Here is a 14,970-nt window from a genome sequence, read left to right as displayed (position 1 = left end):
GGCTTCCTGGTGGTAGAGGGTACCCGCCCATTCTAATGATCGTTGGGGTCCTAGTGATTGAACCTCAAACTATCTAATAGCTATCCCCTATCCTGTGGTTAGGGTATAACGTTTAACAACCACAATACCCCTTTAAGTAATGTATACCTTGCAAAATTTCAGTGATAGATCACTAGGAAGGTCATCATTAAAAGTTGGCAACAGACAAATTTGCATACTCCACACTTCCCTTTGTGATTCTTGGCAAAGTGCAACGTTCCGCCCCTCAGGGCAGATTGTGTCCCAGGTTTATAGTAATGCCGAGTGGTGTGGTGCGGGCTTAACAGTCTCTGTGTGTCACTGTGCTCCTACCTGGATACTGTCACTCCCCAGGGCTTGGCTCCGAAGAAATAAAGGGGATTAGTAATGGTGGAGGTGGAGAATAAGTAAAGTCCAGACTTTTATAAAGTTCAACAGCTTTACTTGCTTCAACTTGTATCCAGACAATATTCAGGCTTTCTCTTGATTCCAGTAGGCTTTGGCATAAACTGGCAGGCACACTTGAGTACTCTGCTTTCTCTCTCTGCTGTGCTAAATTTGGCTCTATTCAGGCAGATCAACTGTTCTAGTACCTCTGGAGTGGGGTGCCTTTGGCTGTTGACTCCCTCGCAATATTTTGTATGTAAATCGATAAGGAGTCAGGGGGCTCTATGAACAGCTTCCCTCTTTAGAGACTACTGCTGCAGGAAGGGAGCCTCCCCTCGCTGCTACATCATTTTATATCTGACTCTGACGTTGCCCTGGCTTAGACTGAGTAGACACTTCCTCCTGACCCTCCCTTGGCAGGAAATGGGACTAGCCCACTTCTGCCCAAAAGGGGGAGAATGGAATGGTAAGTTCCATTCTATCTAAAGATCCCCACCACCTGCTGGTGAACAAGGCACATTACAAAACAGTTTCATAATAACATTATAAATGCACAGTGTAAAAGGACCTGGAGTAAATACACAGATGACATTAGTGGTAGGTTATCAAAGACAGTAGCAGGGTATAGGAATTGTAATACCACTCTGGGGTCACACAAAAATTGAACTAGGTTGTTATATGGTTACTGTCTTTCTATTGATACTGCTCTACTTATTATTTTGCCTGTGTATGTCTAGGAATCCATTGTTTTATTAATGACATATGGTAAAAGAAAAACATTTACAGTGTATTTCAGCAAAAACAATTTATATTTTTTTTTACAAATTCTATTTGCACATAATAAATAAATTGGTTCCCAATGGAGGGTAGTAAATCTAATACACACAACTTACACATTGGTTTCTTATATAAAAGATTGCCGGGGGGGGGGGGGGAGTTCATTCAAAAACACTATACATGGCACGAAGAGAGCCTGCTTTTGTATGGGGCTCCCGTCAATTCAGAAACACCCATCAATCAAAAAGAGATAACCCTATCTCTAATGGTGATAAAACGCCTTTTAATGTTAACTGATGGATGGACAAAGGCTTATAACAGCTAATTAAATATTCTTTTATAATAAATATAGTAAAGTTATTTTAATTAAGCTCATACAATAATAATATGAAAAGTGTAAAACAGAGGTAAAATGTTAGTGACGAGGAACTGCAGACATCTTGTAGTAACGAGGCAGGTGGCCTGTGCTGCTAAACTCAGGACGTAAGTCTATGTCGTCTGTAGGCACCACTGTGGTCAGGGTGAACTTCTGTAAGAGTGTGGTCAGGAATAGGAAGAGTTCCATACGAGCTAAGCTTTCTCCTGGACACATTCGTCTTCCTACAAGGGAAAAATTTTCATTTAGAACAATTTTTATAATTTTAGCTTCTCAATTTTTTATGGAGATTCATTTTATGCGTAACTATAAAATTTGTTCAAAAGTAATCATATAATTAAAGGTCAGTCAATTTCCAAACAGTCTTGGCGAAGAACTTGACTTTCCAAGTAAATGGATGTTTCCTCAAGATAAGAGCTCTTCACTAAGCAACAAACGTGTTTTACCTGCAGAGAATGGCAAAAGTGCTGCATGTTTCTTTACTGCCCCATTATCATCCAGAAACCGATCCGGAGAGAAGAGCTCTGGCTGTGGAAATTGTTCAGGGTCCTTCAGTACAGTGGTCAATAATGGCATCACATCTGTGCCCTGAAAGTTTAAGAAAGAAGGGGATTAGATCAGTTCTTTAAGTGTAATGTTTAGGCTGCGTATTCTGCAGCACGGTACAGACATTATAATCATTCACATTAGTCCCCAAGAAAACTACACAAAGACGGCAAAAATTAGGATAAATTTGAACCTTGGAACTGCAAGACAACAATACTAGCCACCTAAAAAAATACGGCTGTTGCCATCATACCGTGGAACAAACTATTATAGAGGACAGTCTATATGAACATAACAACAAATGACTTCAGATTATTTTTGATGGTCAGATGGTGTGGTAAAATGATTATTGCACCTAATGTCCATAATTTATTCTACACATAAATGTAGGAAATTTATGGGCTTATGTATACTGTTGTTGGCAGTTCCAGAATAACAGTTTTTTGGCCTTCACTGTTTCCACTGAATATCATTTTTTTTGGGCCAATATTACAGCCTAAACATGATGTGAACAGTAGCTGACACTGTATGTGCCCTGGTTTGGTCTGGTGTGTGGTCTTTCTTTGTCTTTAAACCAAAGTGTGTACCTTTGGGATAGTGTAACCTCGAAATGAGACATCCTCAATTGTAGATCGGGGAACCCCTGTGGGAACAATATCACTGAACCGTTGGATCTCACAGATCACAGCTTCAGTGTAAGGCATTTTGGTTCGATCTTCTGCTGATGGATGATGATCTCCTATCACATGGTTAATTTCATCCTGGATTTTTGCTGAAAAGGATATAAATTTCAAGTTAATTGGTCTGGAGAGAAATATTAGTCTTTGGCAAAGAAGTTATAATTATGCACAATTTACAGTAGTTCTATGATTTAAAATATTATTAGTGGAAATAATAACCAGTTCTTAAACTGTATGTAATACTCTGGTGAGACAGAATAGACTTCAAGTATAAATGTGATCTTAATTTTTTTACCTTGAATGTGAGGATATTTTAGTAGAGCAAGGAAGCCATATCGAAGGGTGGTACTAGTAGTTTCCGTCCCAGCAAAGAACAAGTTCATGGTAGATCCGATAAGATTCTCATTATGGAATTCTGAGGCTGGATTTTGTTTATCCTGTACAAAGAGAGATAGGAGGCTATGGTTGCGTACAGAGATTCAAATAACTTATCTACTAAACAAGAAGGATGGCTGCCTTGTACATATGGACCACCAAATATTGCCCATCTCAGCCAATGATTTGGTGAACGGTTATTTCCAGCATATCAAAAGGGAAGGGAAGAAATCTTGAACAGAATACACATAACATGCAAGTTCTCAAACAGAGTCACCTAAAATAAAAGAATATTGTCTCTTACCTCTTGCATCTTAATCAGAAAGCTATCAATAAAGTGCCGTGGAGAATTAGGGTTGAGTGTGTTCACACTCTCATCAATGTTATCTTGAATGAATGCTTTGAGGTTGATTAGATTCTTAATACCTTTCTTGTGAGGACCAGGAATATATCTCAGAGGCCCCTGAAGGTAGTAGAAGATCTAGAATATTAAAATTGATCATGTTAATGAGTTTTACTGAGAGATATTGACATGAGATCTAATGCCAAAAAGTAATCTTTAGCCATAAGTTACAAAAAAGTAGAAAAAAAGAAAACATTTGTGCTCACCAAACCCCATGCAGAAGTCATAAATTGAAGAGCCCCATTTATATTTTTGAGAAGAGACAGAAAATGTTCATCTGTGTAACTAAACCTCTTCCCGAAAACAATAGAGCAGATAATGTTGGATACTGCAGAGCTGAGGATAAAAGTAGGGTCAAACATTTTCCCTATGGAGATTGAAAAGAAAGCATATATTAATTATACTATCCGGTGAGGCTACCCTTTTTGCTTTTGATTTGACCCTTCAGTACACAGCTATTTATAACATTTTAAAAAAAGTACAAAATCATTTTTTTGTCAAGGAACTAGAAGTCCTGTCAGATGTGACTGAGGTTATATCATATAGATTAGTGATGTAAGTAGTAAGACCTATTTGTACAGTAATACAAATAGAAGGCTTTTTGAAGGTCATTGGAACATTCAACAAATTTGGAGTATTAGAAACAGAGCACTTAGCCCACTGTCTGTAATCTGTTTTTGAGTCTACATAATATACAGTTTCAAACAAAAAAAAGTGGGTTTCAAATGATTTCCCATAAATATGATCGGCTTCTTCAGCCATCACAAGAAACCCCATTGACCAGTTTACTGAGTAGCCAACGAAAGTGGCAAGATAAAGAAAATAATCAATGTTAAGAGAACCATTGCTTTGGTTCTACTCAAGCCATTTAATATGGTAACTGAATTCCAATGCAAAATACTGTATATGAGTTGTAACTAGTGCCAACATAAGAATGACTTGTTAAATGATATAGGACACAAGTATGGCACATGAAATGTTACCACACCTTCAGTTTTGCTGACATTCTCCACAAGAAACTGAGCCTCCTCCTGAATTCTCTCTTCAATGCTCCTCTTGCCCATCCCAAAATTTCTAAGGGTGGCAAGGGCAAAACGTCTCATTTCCTTCCAGCGCTCTCCATTGCTGTTTGTGATTCCTAAAAGAGAATATGCTAAGTTGGGCATCCTAAATATAACAAGTTCCAAGTGGACAACTAATGATAGACATCTTACCGTATCCCTTTACCACAAATTCAGACAGTGGCATCCTCCCTCTTCCACTGAATACATCCTTGTTGTCTATTAAGGCCTCTTTTACCACATCATATCCACAAAGCATCACAATTGGCTTAGAACCTAAATATACTGTGAATATTGGACCATGTTTTTCCCGGAGCTGCAGAGATCATCAAGTGTGAGGTAAAAATCCACATACAAGCAATATATCTAAGAAAACGAGTAATTCAAAAATTTTCTATTTTCTAAAGATTTACAGCCCATTATTATAGATTTTCAGTGTCTCATGTCTGATCCATGAATGCTCAGGTATCAAGGCCATCAAAGGTTGCAGAAAGTTATTTGTTATACAAGTCTCCTGCTTTCTTATTCATCAAAAAAACTGCAGGAGCCACCCCTGAGTAGACCCTCATGGATGGAATAGCAAAGCCAGGAAAGAATGACTTCATGAGTGGAGTGGGCTCTTTTGATCTGATCAAAAGTAGCATTATACACTGCTCAAAAAAAATAAAGGGAACACTTAAACAACACAATGTAACTCCAAGTCAATCACACTTCTGTGAAATCAAACTGTCCACTTCGGAAGCAACACTGAGTGACAATCAATTTCACATGCTGTTGTGCAAATGGGATAGACAACAGGTGGAAATTATAGGCAATTAGCAAGACACCCCCAATAAAGGAGTGGTTCTGCAGGTGGTGACCACAGACCACTTCTCAGTTCCTATGCTTCCTGGCCGATGTTTTGGTCACTTTTGAATGCTGGCTGTGCTTTCACTCTAGTGGTAGCATAAGACGGAGTCTACAACCCACACAAGTGGCTCAGGTAGTGCAGCTTATCCAGGATGGCACATCAATGCAAGCTGTGGCAAGAAGGTTTGCTGTGTCTGTCAGCGTAGTGTCCAGAGCATGGAGGCGCTACCAGGAGACAGGCCAGTACATCAGGAGACGTGGAGGAGGCCGTAGGAGGGCAACAACCCAGCAGCAGGACCGCTACCTCCGCCTTTGTGCAAGGAGGAACAGGAGGAGCACTGCCAGAGCACTGCAAAATGACCTCCAGCAGGCCACAAATGTGCATGTGTCTGCTCAAACGGTCAGAAACAGACTCCATGAGGGTGATATGAGGGCCTGACATCCACAGGTGGGGGTTGTGCTTACAGCCCAACACCGTGCAGGACGTTTGGCATTTGCCAGAGAACACCAAGATTGGCAAATTCGCCACTGGCGCCCTGTGCTCTTCACAGATGAAAGCAGGTTCACACTGAGCACATGTGACAGACGTGACAGAGTCTTGAGACGCCGTGGAGAACTTTCTGCTGCCTGTAACATCCTCCAGCATGACCGATTTGGCATTGGGTCAGTAATGGTGTGGGGTGGCATTTCTTTGGAGGGCCGCACAGCCCTTCATGTGCTCGCCAGAGGTAGCCTGACTGCCATTAGGTACCGAGATGAGATCCTCAGACCCCTTGTGAGACCATATGCTGGTGCAGTTAGGCCTGGGGTCCTCCTAATGCAAGACAATGCTAGACCTCATGTGGATGGAGTGTGTCAGCAGTTCCTGCAAGACGAAGGCATTGATGCTATGGACTGGCCCACCCGTTCCCCAGACCTGTATCCAATTGAGCACATCTGGGACATCATGTCTCGCTCTATCCACCAACGTCACGTTGCACCACAGACTGTTTAGGAGTTGGCAGATGCTTTAGTCCAGGTCTGGGAGGAGATCCCTCAGGAGACCGTCCGCCACCTCATCAGGAGCATGCACAGGCGTTGTAGGGAGGTCATACAGGCACGTGGAGGCCACACACACTACTGAGCCTCATTTTGACTTGTTTTAAGGACATTACATCAAAGTTGGATCAGCCTGTAGTGTGTTTTTCCGCTTTCATTTTGAGTGTGACTCCAAATCCAGACCTCCATGGGTTGAAAAATTTGATTTCCATTTTTTTATTTTTGTGTGATTTTGTTTTCAGCACATTCAACTATGTAAAGAACAAAGTATTTCAGAAGAATATTTAATTAATTCAGATCTAGGATGTATTATTTTTGTGTTCCCTTTACTTTTTTGAGCAGTGTATATATATTGTGTACACTTCATACTTTATTCTTTCAAGAAACTGCAGGATCCACACGGTCAGTAGGCTATTCTTACTCAACAGCACTTGACCCCACTACAAATATTGTATGTAGAGCAATGGAACCTGGAGCTGTTGAGTTAAATGGCACTGTTTTATTGTAAAGGCTACAGGTGAAGCTTTAGTGTACCTATGTATATGTGGGTGTCTAAAGGGTATGGATAGATTTAGTGTTAGAATAAAATATTCTGTTGGTAGTTTCATTAGAAGTAGATTGTGGCAACTTTACATAAATTTCACATGTGAATATTTAGATGGAGTTAATGAGTGACTAAACAGTTGGCAATAATGCAACATTTAGGGCATTCTTGACATACAGTAAAGGGCTGAACCTGGCACCACACTCCAGAAAATCGCTTTGGATCAAAGTCCCAGAATCATTTTCACCTTACATGCCCTGGTTACAAAGTGATTGGGAAAACTTTTTTGTCTTAGACTTTTTCTATCACATTTAGATCAGTTACACACAAGCATATTGCAGGCACATTTCTTCGTCTATATTACGGCCCCGCTTCCTAGCCCCAACATGAGTCTTATGACCTAAGTTAACAGTATAATTTGCATTAGAGTATGTTTACACGGTTGGGCCAGAACTTGCGGACATAAAATGGGTGACAGGTTTGTCCCTCCAATTGATTTGTAGGAGATTGAGGAGATTTAACAATGGCATTTATAGAATATTGATTTAGAGAACTGATCAAAAGTTTTTCAAAATACTCCAAGATAAAGTACAAATTGTGCAAAGGAAAAGTAGCATAGTTGTCCAAAAGGACTTGGAAATATTGGAGGTGGAATCTGATTGCTTACCTTGGGTAACTACTTCACTTTTACTACGCAATCAGATATTTTGTTGGTCGGTTGCTGGGATTTATCATTTCCTTCATTAGGACTTCAGAGTCATGAAACAAATGGGCATCATTCATTTATCCTAATGCTCAGTGTGGTTCATAGATAATAAGACATGACCAATAACCTCTCACATGAGCCTTCTCTTTATGATGTATGGATATAACTTAAAGTAAGCCAAAGTATAAGTATTTTCTTCTTCAGCTTTTCTTCTCTAGAAACAGTGCCAGCCCTGTCTATGGGCTGAGCATGGTATTGCAGCTTCCTGCCTTTCACTCTTTCCTGTAATGCTGTATGACTCCTGTAAGTGTCTCATATTATCCCATAATTAAAATGAAGCCCTTTACATTTTATATTTGTATACAACCATCTTTATATAGGTACCCCCACGGCTTACCTTTTCGAGTGAGTGTAAGAGCTCCCGAGGGTTTACTTGCAGAATGTTACCAACCACTGGAAATGGACGAGGACCTGGTGGCAGATGTGGATGGTCCTTAGGTTTTCCTTTTAACCATATTGTCCAGACCAGACATATTAGGACAATAAGGAGAACAGCTGGGACAAGAAGCATGGTCACTCTTGGTCTCTTCTGGAGAGGTCTAATGTTGCTAATCTCCGATTGCTCTTTTATACAATCTCCTAGGTAGGGGCTCAGGTGGACCTGACTCGTGCCCTCCTGGTCATATAACTAGGGGACAGGAACATGATCATTTTCTACTGAGAAATGTTGGCAACTATTCACATTATTTTGAAATTGACCAAGCACAAGCTGGTCATATTACCCAATACTATAGTGATGACAGAAAGCTAAAAATACTCAGCCCTATGTGCATTCACCGAGCAATTAGTAATAGCAATAAAGTCATATTGAAAATAACACAGATGCAATTCAATGTTCTACATGGAATCTACAAGTTTCCACTTTAAAATTCTACTCACGGTGCAACATACATGAATCAAATAGATTAAAGGGTTTCTGTCACCAGGATTAACCCTATTAAACTGGCTGACATTAGCAATGTGCAAGTGTCAGCAGACCCTAACTAGCCTATTCTTATGCTTATGGTTACGCCCCTTACTGCACAATTTTAACTTTTATTATATGCTAATTAGCCTCTAGGAGCAGGGGGGGGGGGGGCGTTGCACCTACTCCTAGAGGGTCTGTTCGCACACCTCTTTCAACGCCCTTGTTCATTTGATTGACAGGGCCAGGCCAGCATTGGTCTCCTCCTGCTGGCCCTGTCTGCCGATGAAATCTCGCGCCTGCGCCGCCCTGTTCAGTATTCGGCACAGGCGCAGTGAGTGAAGGACGCTCGCCGGCTGCTGGCTTCCTCACTGCGCCTGCGCTGAATACAGCCGGCATCGCAGAGAAGAGGAAGGAGAGAGCTGTGACGTCGCTGGATCCTCCTACGTGGTAAGTATTTGCCTAATTGGCCAGCGCTTTATTCCCACTGATACCAAAAATGATCATGGGAGCATTAGAAGAATAAATATTTTATACAAAAAACGTTCTACCAATAATAATTATATTTATGACCACTACATCACCAACAAATCAAAATAAATTGGCCACCAGATAATACATGAAAATATATAGATTTATATATAAATAAATAAATGTATATATAAATAAATATATATATATTATATATATATATATATATATAAAAGAGGAAAATCGGACAGCAGTCCAGGTAGAGAACAAAATTTATTCACCCATGTGGCAACAAAGGGAAGCAACGTTTCGGCTCAACAATAGAGCCTTTCTCAAGCATTGAACACAAGTACAAAGTGAATTATATATTTAACCCAAACAATTCATCAAATCAGTGAACATGATACAAAACAGCCATGTGTAATTAATGACATAATTGATCGATAATTATTTTCCTATACCTAATATATATATATGAAGAAAAGTTAACAGCAGCACTCTTAAAGGGCTTCTGTCACCCCCCCATTTAGCAATTTTCAGTATCGGACATTTGCTATTTGCATCAGTTGAGTCCATATATATCACTCTTACCTCTCTCTGTGCTGTAATCTCTTAAAAAATCTTACTTGTATAATATGCTGATTACTTCACTACCAGCAAGTTGGGCGGTTACTTGCTGGTAGCCGCCGCATCCTCGGACTATAAACATGCCCCCTCCTCCACTTGATAGACAGGGCCAGCGAGCGCTCTCCTCCTCCCGCTGCCCTGTCTGCCCATGAAATCCCGCGCCTGCGCCGTACCGGTCCTCATTCGGCGCAGGCGCTCCTTCCTCAGTGCGCCTGCGCCGATGATGTCAGCCTACACCTGGAAAAGAAGCAATGCCGGCAGTCTTCTTTTCCGGGTGTAGGCTGACATCATCGGCGCAGGCACACTGAGGAAGGAGCGGGCGAAGCAAGAGTCCTTCTCTCAGAGCGCCTGCGCCGAATGAGGACCGGTACCGCGCAGGCGTGGGATTTCATGGGCAGACAGGGCCAGCGGGAGGGGAGCGCTCGCTGGCCCTGTCTATCAAGTGGAGGAGGGGGCGTGTTTATAGTCCGAGGATGCGGCGGCTACCAGCAAGTAACCGCCCAACTTGCTGGTAGTGAAGTAATTAGCATATTATACAAGTAAGATTTTAAAATAATATACAGCACAGAGAGAGGTAACAGTGATATATATGGACTCAACTGAGGTTAGCAAATAGCTAATGTCTGATACTGAAAATTGCTAAATGGGGTGACAGAAGTCCTTTATGTATGCCGTGTGCAACGCCCCAATGGTTACTGGACTATAAACGATGAATTGAAGCAAAAAAAGTAAGGCAGCACTCCGGTTTTCAAGTGAAAGGGGATTTTTTATTGCACCCAACAGTTGTTGGGTGCAATAAAAGATCCACTTTCACTTGAAGACCGGAGTGCTGCCTTACTTTTTTTGCATATATATATATATATATATATATATATACATACACGTACGGAAAAGCGGAACAGCAACTCCAGAGACAATCGCAGGTGCAAGCTAACAGGCAACAATGTAGAAAAACAAAAAAAGTAGCAGCACACCACTGAATGCACTAAGACTGAGTGAACAGGTGAATGTGTGAACAGGGTCAAATACATGACTCCAATACTTACTATTAAGCAGATAGGTCCCATGTGATAAGAAGCTATCTTGACATCTGGTGATGGGCCCGACATATTTTTGATCAATAATATGCGCTAAGAGCTTCTTCCCTGCTTAATAGTAAGTATGGGAGTCATGTATTTGACCCTGTTCACACATTCACCTGTTCACTCAGTCTTAGTGCATTCAGTAGTGTGCTGCTACTTTTTTTGTTTTTCTATATATATACAGTACAGACCAAAAGTTTGGACACACCTTCTCATTCAAAGAGTTTTCTTTATTTTCATGACAATGAAGGCATCAAAACTATGAATTAACACATGTGGAATTATATACATTATTATTATTATTATTTATTATTAAAGCGCCATTCATTCCATAGCGCTGTACATGTGATAAGCGGTGCACATACATAATACAGACAATTGAACTAATCATAAACAAGACGAGTTACAAACTGGTACAAAAGGAGAGAGGGCCCTGCCCGTGAGGGCTTACAATCTACATAACACACAAGTGTGAAACAACTGAAAATATGTCATATTCTAGGTTCTTCAAAGTAGCCACCTTTTGCTTTGATTACTGCTTTGCACACTCTTGGCATTCTCTTGATGAGCTTCAAGAGGTAGTCCCCTGAAATGGTCTTCCAACAGTCTTGAAGGAGTTCCCAGAGATGCTTAGCACTTGTTGGCCCTTTTGCCTTCACTCTGCGGTCCAGCTCACCCCAAACCATCTCGATTGGGTTCAGGTCCGGTGACTGTGGAGGCCAGGTCATCTGGCACAGCACCCCATCAGTCTCCTTCATGGTCAAATAGCCCTTACTTTCAAAGTTTTCCCAATTTTCCGGCTGACTGACTGACCTTCATTTCTTAAAGTAATGATGGCCACTCGTTTTTCTTTACTTAGCTGCTTTATATATTAGCATAGCATAATAGCATATTATATTATTACTTAAAGGGGTGGTCCAGGATTAGAAAAACACAGTTGCTGTCTTTCAAACACAGTTCCACATCTTTAATCCTAGACATCCCCTTTATCCCATGTAGATTGTATCACATTTTGGCTTTCAAAACCATAGTATTTTTTTCCTTTTTAGCGCTCTATATTTCAACAGCTTTATATTTATATTTTATTATGTTCTTTTTCATTAGTAACATGTTGGGATACATTTAATTTATTTGTTCTTGGGAACAAAATGCAAATATAAGAGCATGTTTTCCACCATTTCTTTTATGGCTGCTCACCATTTAACAGGTGTCTTATTAAATGCATTATAATTAGTATTGAGCAAATCTAAGCATCCGAAGTGGAATTCCATCCGAAGTTTAGGAAAAATTAGATTCGCAACAAATCCGAATTTCCTCGCACCTTGTGGTAACAAATATATTTTTTTCCTAAAATTGAGGCTACACGTGTTACAAAGCGAAAGTAAGAAGCCCGGGAATGCGAGATCAACCACAATGCCGTGCAGACAGACAAACAGCAGTTAGCCAGCCCCTGTGATATCACAGTCATTTAAAAGCCTCATCCCACGCAGTCTCCACCATTTCACTGTGAACTGAGCATAGGGAAAGATGCGACAAGCGCTAGGGACAGTGTTGCTAAAACGTTTGAATTGTGGAATATTGGATAGGGACAGTGCAGGGACAGTGTAGGGAGATTGTAGGGAGAGCATTGGAAGACTGCAGGGACAGTGCAGGGACTGTAATCTGAAATGGAAGGGATCCATAGGAGAAAGCACAGTTTGCATCAATCCCTGTGTAGGGTACATAGCTATCTAATTAAACAGTGTCCTCCTTGTTTAATTGATAAGCTTTCATTCTCAAATTGGGGTGAATAAGCTGTCTAATTCTACTGTTATTGGAGTGTCCACTTTGTTTAATAGATAAGCAATCTTTTAGGCCTTCATTCTCAAATTATATTGAATAAGTTGTCTAGTTCTACTGTTATTGGGGTTTCCAGTTTGTTTAATAGATAAGAAATTCTATTATATGCCTTCATTCTCAATTTGGAGTGAATAAGCTATCAAATTTAGTGTTCTTGGGCTGTCTAACTTGTTTAATAGATAAGCAATTATATTATGCCTTGATTCTCAAATTCTCTAATAGTAACGCACCAACATTTTACAGAAGTGATTCAAAGGCATGTGTTTGCACTGCCACAACATGGCTTATAAGAACCTTTTTTATTCTCCACTACTTTATTGGTGCTGCCTCCATGTCCTTCTTTTGCTCCACTAAAGAGTCATTGGGACACAGGTCGTGCCGGGGCGCACAGAGTTATTTTTCGTTTTACTAAAGACTACTGTTTGCTTTTCTTTTGGTTTAGCTAGGGGTTAGCTAGGACTGTTGCTGGCCTTTACGAATATGTGCACATCCATATACTGACGCACAGTAACTGTTACACTACAAGAAAGGACTAGCTATGCATGTGGCTGAAATGCCCAGTGATGTATACCGAGATACACTCTTCCTGCAAGCCGGGATATAGCTGATTTAACGCCCTTTGTGACAAATTAATACGAAATGAAGCAAATTTTGGGGAAAGATTTGGCGAATCATCTGAGACGAATTTTTGAAAACTTTTTTCATCTCTAATTATAATCTTTATTCTATACTATTTTTTGGCTTTATGAGACATTTATTTAATAAAACTTGTTTACTTAAAAAAAAATCCTGGGTATTTATTTCTATATTTCAATTTTTTTTTTACATTTAGAATAAGGCCTCGTTCACATCACTGTTTCTCCTTTCCGTTCTCCGGCTCCGTTGAGGAGCAGGAGAACGGAAAGGACGGATTCTGCAGATAACTGCGACCTAACAGAGCGTAACGGAGCCTAAAGACCCCATAGACTATAATAGGGTCCGTTCTGTGTCCGCTCAGAACATGGTTTTTGAGCGGAGACGAAAGTCCTGCATGCAGGAGCCGGAGAACGGAAAGGAGAAACGGTGATGTGAACGAGGCCTAAGTCTACCCCTAGCAAGAAAGTTTCTGATTTGGAAATTAATGCAAAGTGGCAAATCTGCAACAAAATCACCATGTATCACAAAGCAACATCTGCTGCAGACTCACCATGGATTTTACCCTGCTACATTGAAAGTGATGAAAACCTGTTGTGGGGATTTGAAAACACTCAGAATGTTGGTTTTTCAGTATGGAATGTGTGTATATGGGTGACATTTGTACTAATACCGCTGTGGGTGTTTAACTCCGCGGGTAAAATCCACAGCAAATCTTTTTTTTTCAGTTCCATGACTATCTCTCCCTTTTGTTCACACTCTTTAAACTTTTTCATATATCAGTGAATCCTGGATGTGTGCATGTCCAAGTTCTCTGCAGACAGCACATGTGTCCATTCATTTTAATGTGTTTATTACCATGGGTCAGTGTAAAAACAACGGAAGAATCCACTGCTTTGGTCCATGATGCAGACCAGACACGCCAATTGAAGTCTAGAGGTCAGTAAAAACCACTGACAAGGATAGGATCTGTGTTTTGTTAGAGATTTTCCCCGACCATGGGTAGAAGATCCTCTGGAAATCCTATTTTTCAGCCAAGCAGTGCAAATCAAATATGGATGACCCATGGAGGTCAAAAATGGACACACAGACTAACATCAGTCCTTTCACAGACATCTTCACAGATTGAACACTGACCATCTTGCTATGGATATTGTCATGAAAATGTAGATAAGGCCTTAGGCTGGGCCATCTAAAAAATATCTCATAGATGTTGTGGTCTTCACAATGGGTGAAGAAGAGACTTTAGAAGTCCTTTGTATCTCAAATCTAATACTACACAGAGATGATGCTGTAACTTCTAACTCCAGCACATATCCTTGTTTATGACAGCCAGGGAAGGTGATTCATCCTAGACTGAAGAGGGCATTGAATGCTGCTCCAGTGTGAATACATGTGTGCAAAGATCGGGTGGGTTGTATCTCAGCTCCATTGACATGAATAAAGATGAACTGTAATACCACATGCAACCTGTAAGCTGGTGTGGCATGTTTTTTTTTTCTTTAATAAAGCAGTCATGTTTTTCTAATCCAGGACAGCTATTCAGAACACCTTACAAACACTTGACTACTTTTCTCTGAGTGATTTCAATAAG

At 40.5% G+C, this 14,970-nt stretch overlaps 1 protein-coding gene across 1 annotated transcript; it reads right to left on the bottom strand.

The window, feature by feature from the left end:
* Positions 1 to 1,195: 1,195 nt before the first annotated feature.
* On the bottom strand, positions 1,196 to 8,432 carry LOC121009427 (cytochrome P450 2B11-like). Its single transcript, XM_040442539.1, has 9 exons — positions 8,158 to 8,432; positions 4,777 to 4,939; positions 4,551 to 4,700; positions 3,769 to 3,929; positions 3,464 to 3,640; positions 3,080 to 3,221; positions 2,692 to 2,876; positions 2,005 to 2,146; positions 1,196 to 1,782 (listed from the first exon to the last, which is right to left on the bottom strand). Exons 1-9 carry the CDS (start codon positions 8,329 to 8,331, stop codon positions 1,598 to 1,600), a joined length of 1,479 nt encoding a protein of 492 aa, XP_040298473.1. The 5' UTR covers positions 8,332 to 8,432; the 3' UTR covers positions 1,196 to 1,597.
* Between the last annotated feature and the right edge of the window lie 6,538 nt (positions 8,433 to 14,970).

Source organism: Bufo bufo, chromosome 8 (genome assembly GCF_905171765.1).
Source record: "Bufo bufo chromosome 8, aBufBuf1.1, whole genome shotgun sequence".
Taxonomy (NCBI): Eukaryota; Metazoa; Chordata; class Amphibia; order Anura; family Bufonidae; genus Bufo; species Bufo bufo.
Note: the sequence above shows the minus strand (reverse complement) of the source record. Positions and strands in the feature narration are given on the sequence as shown.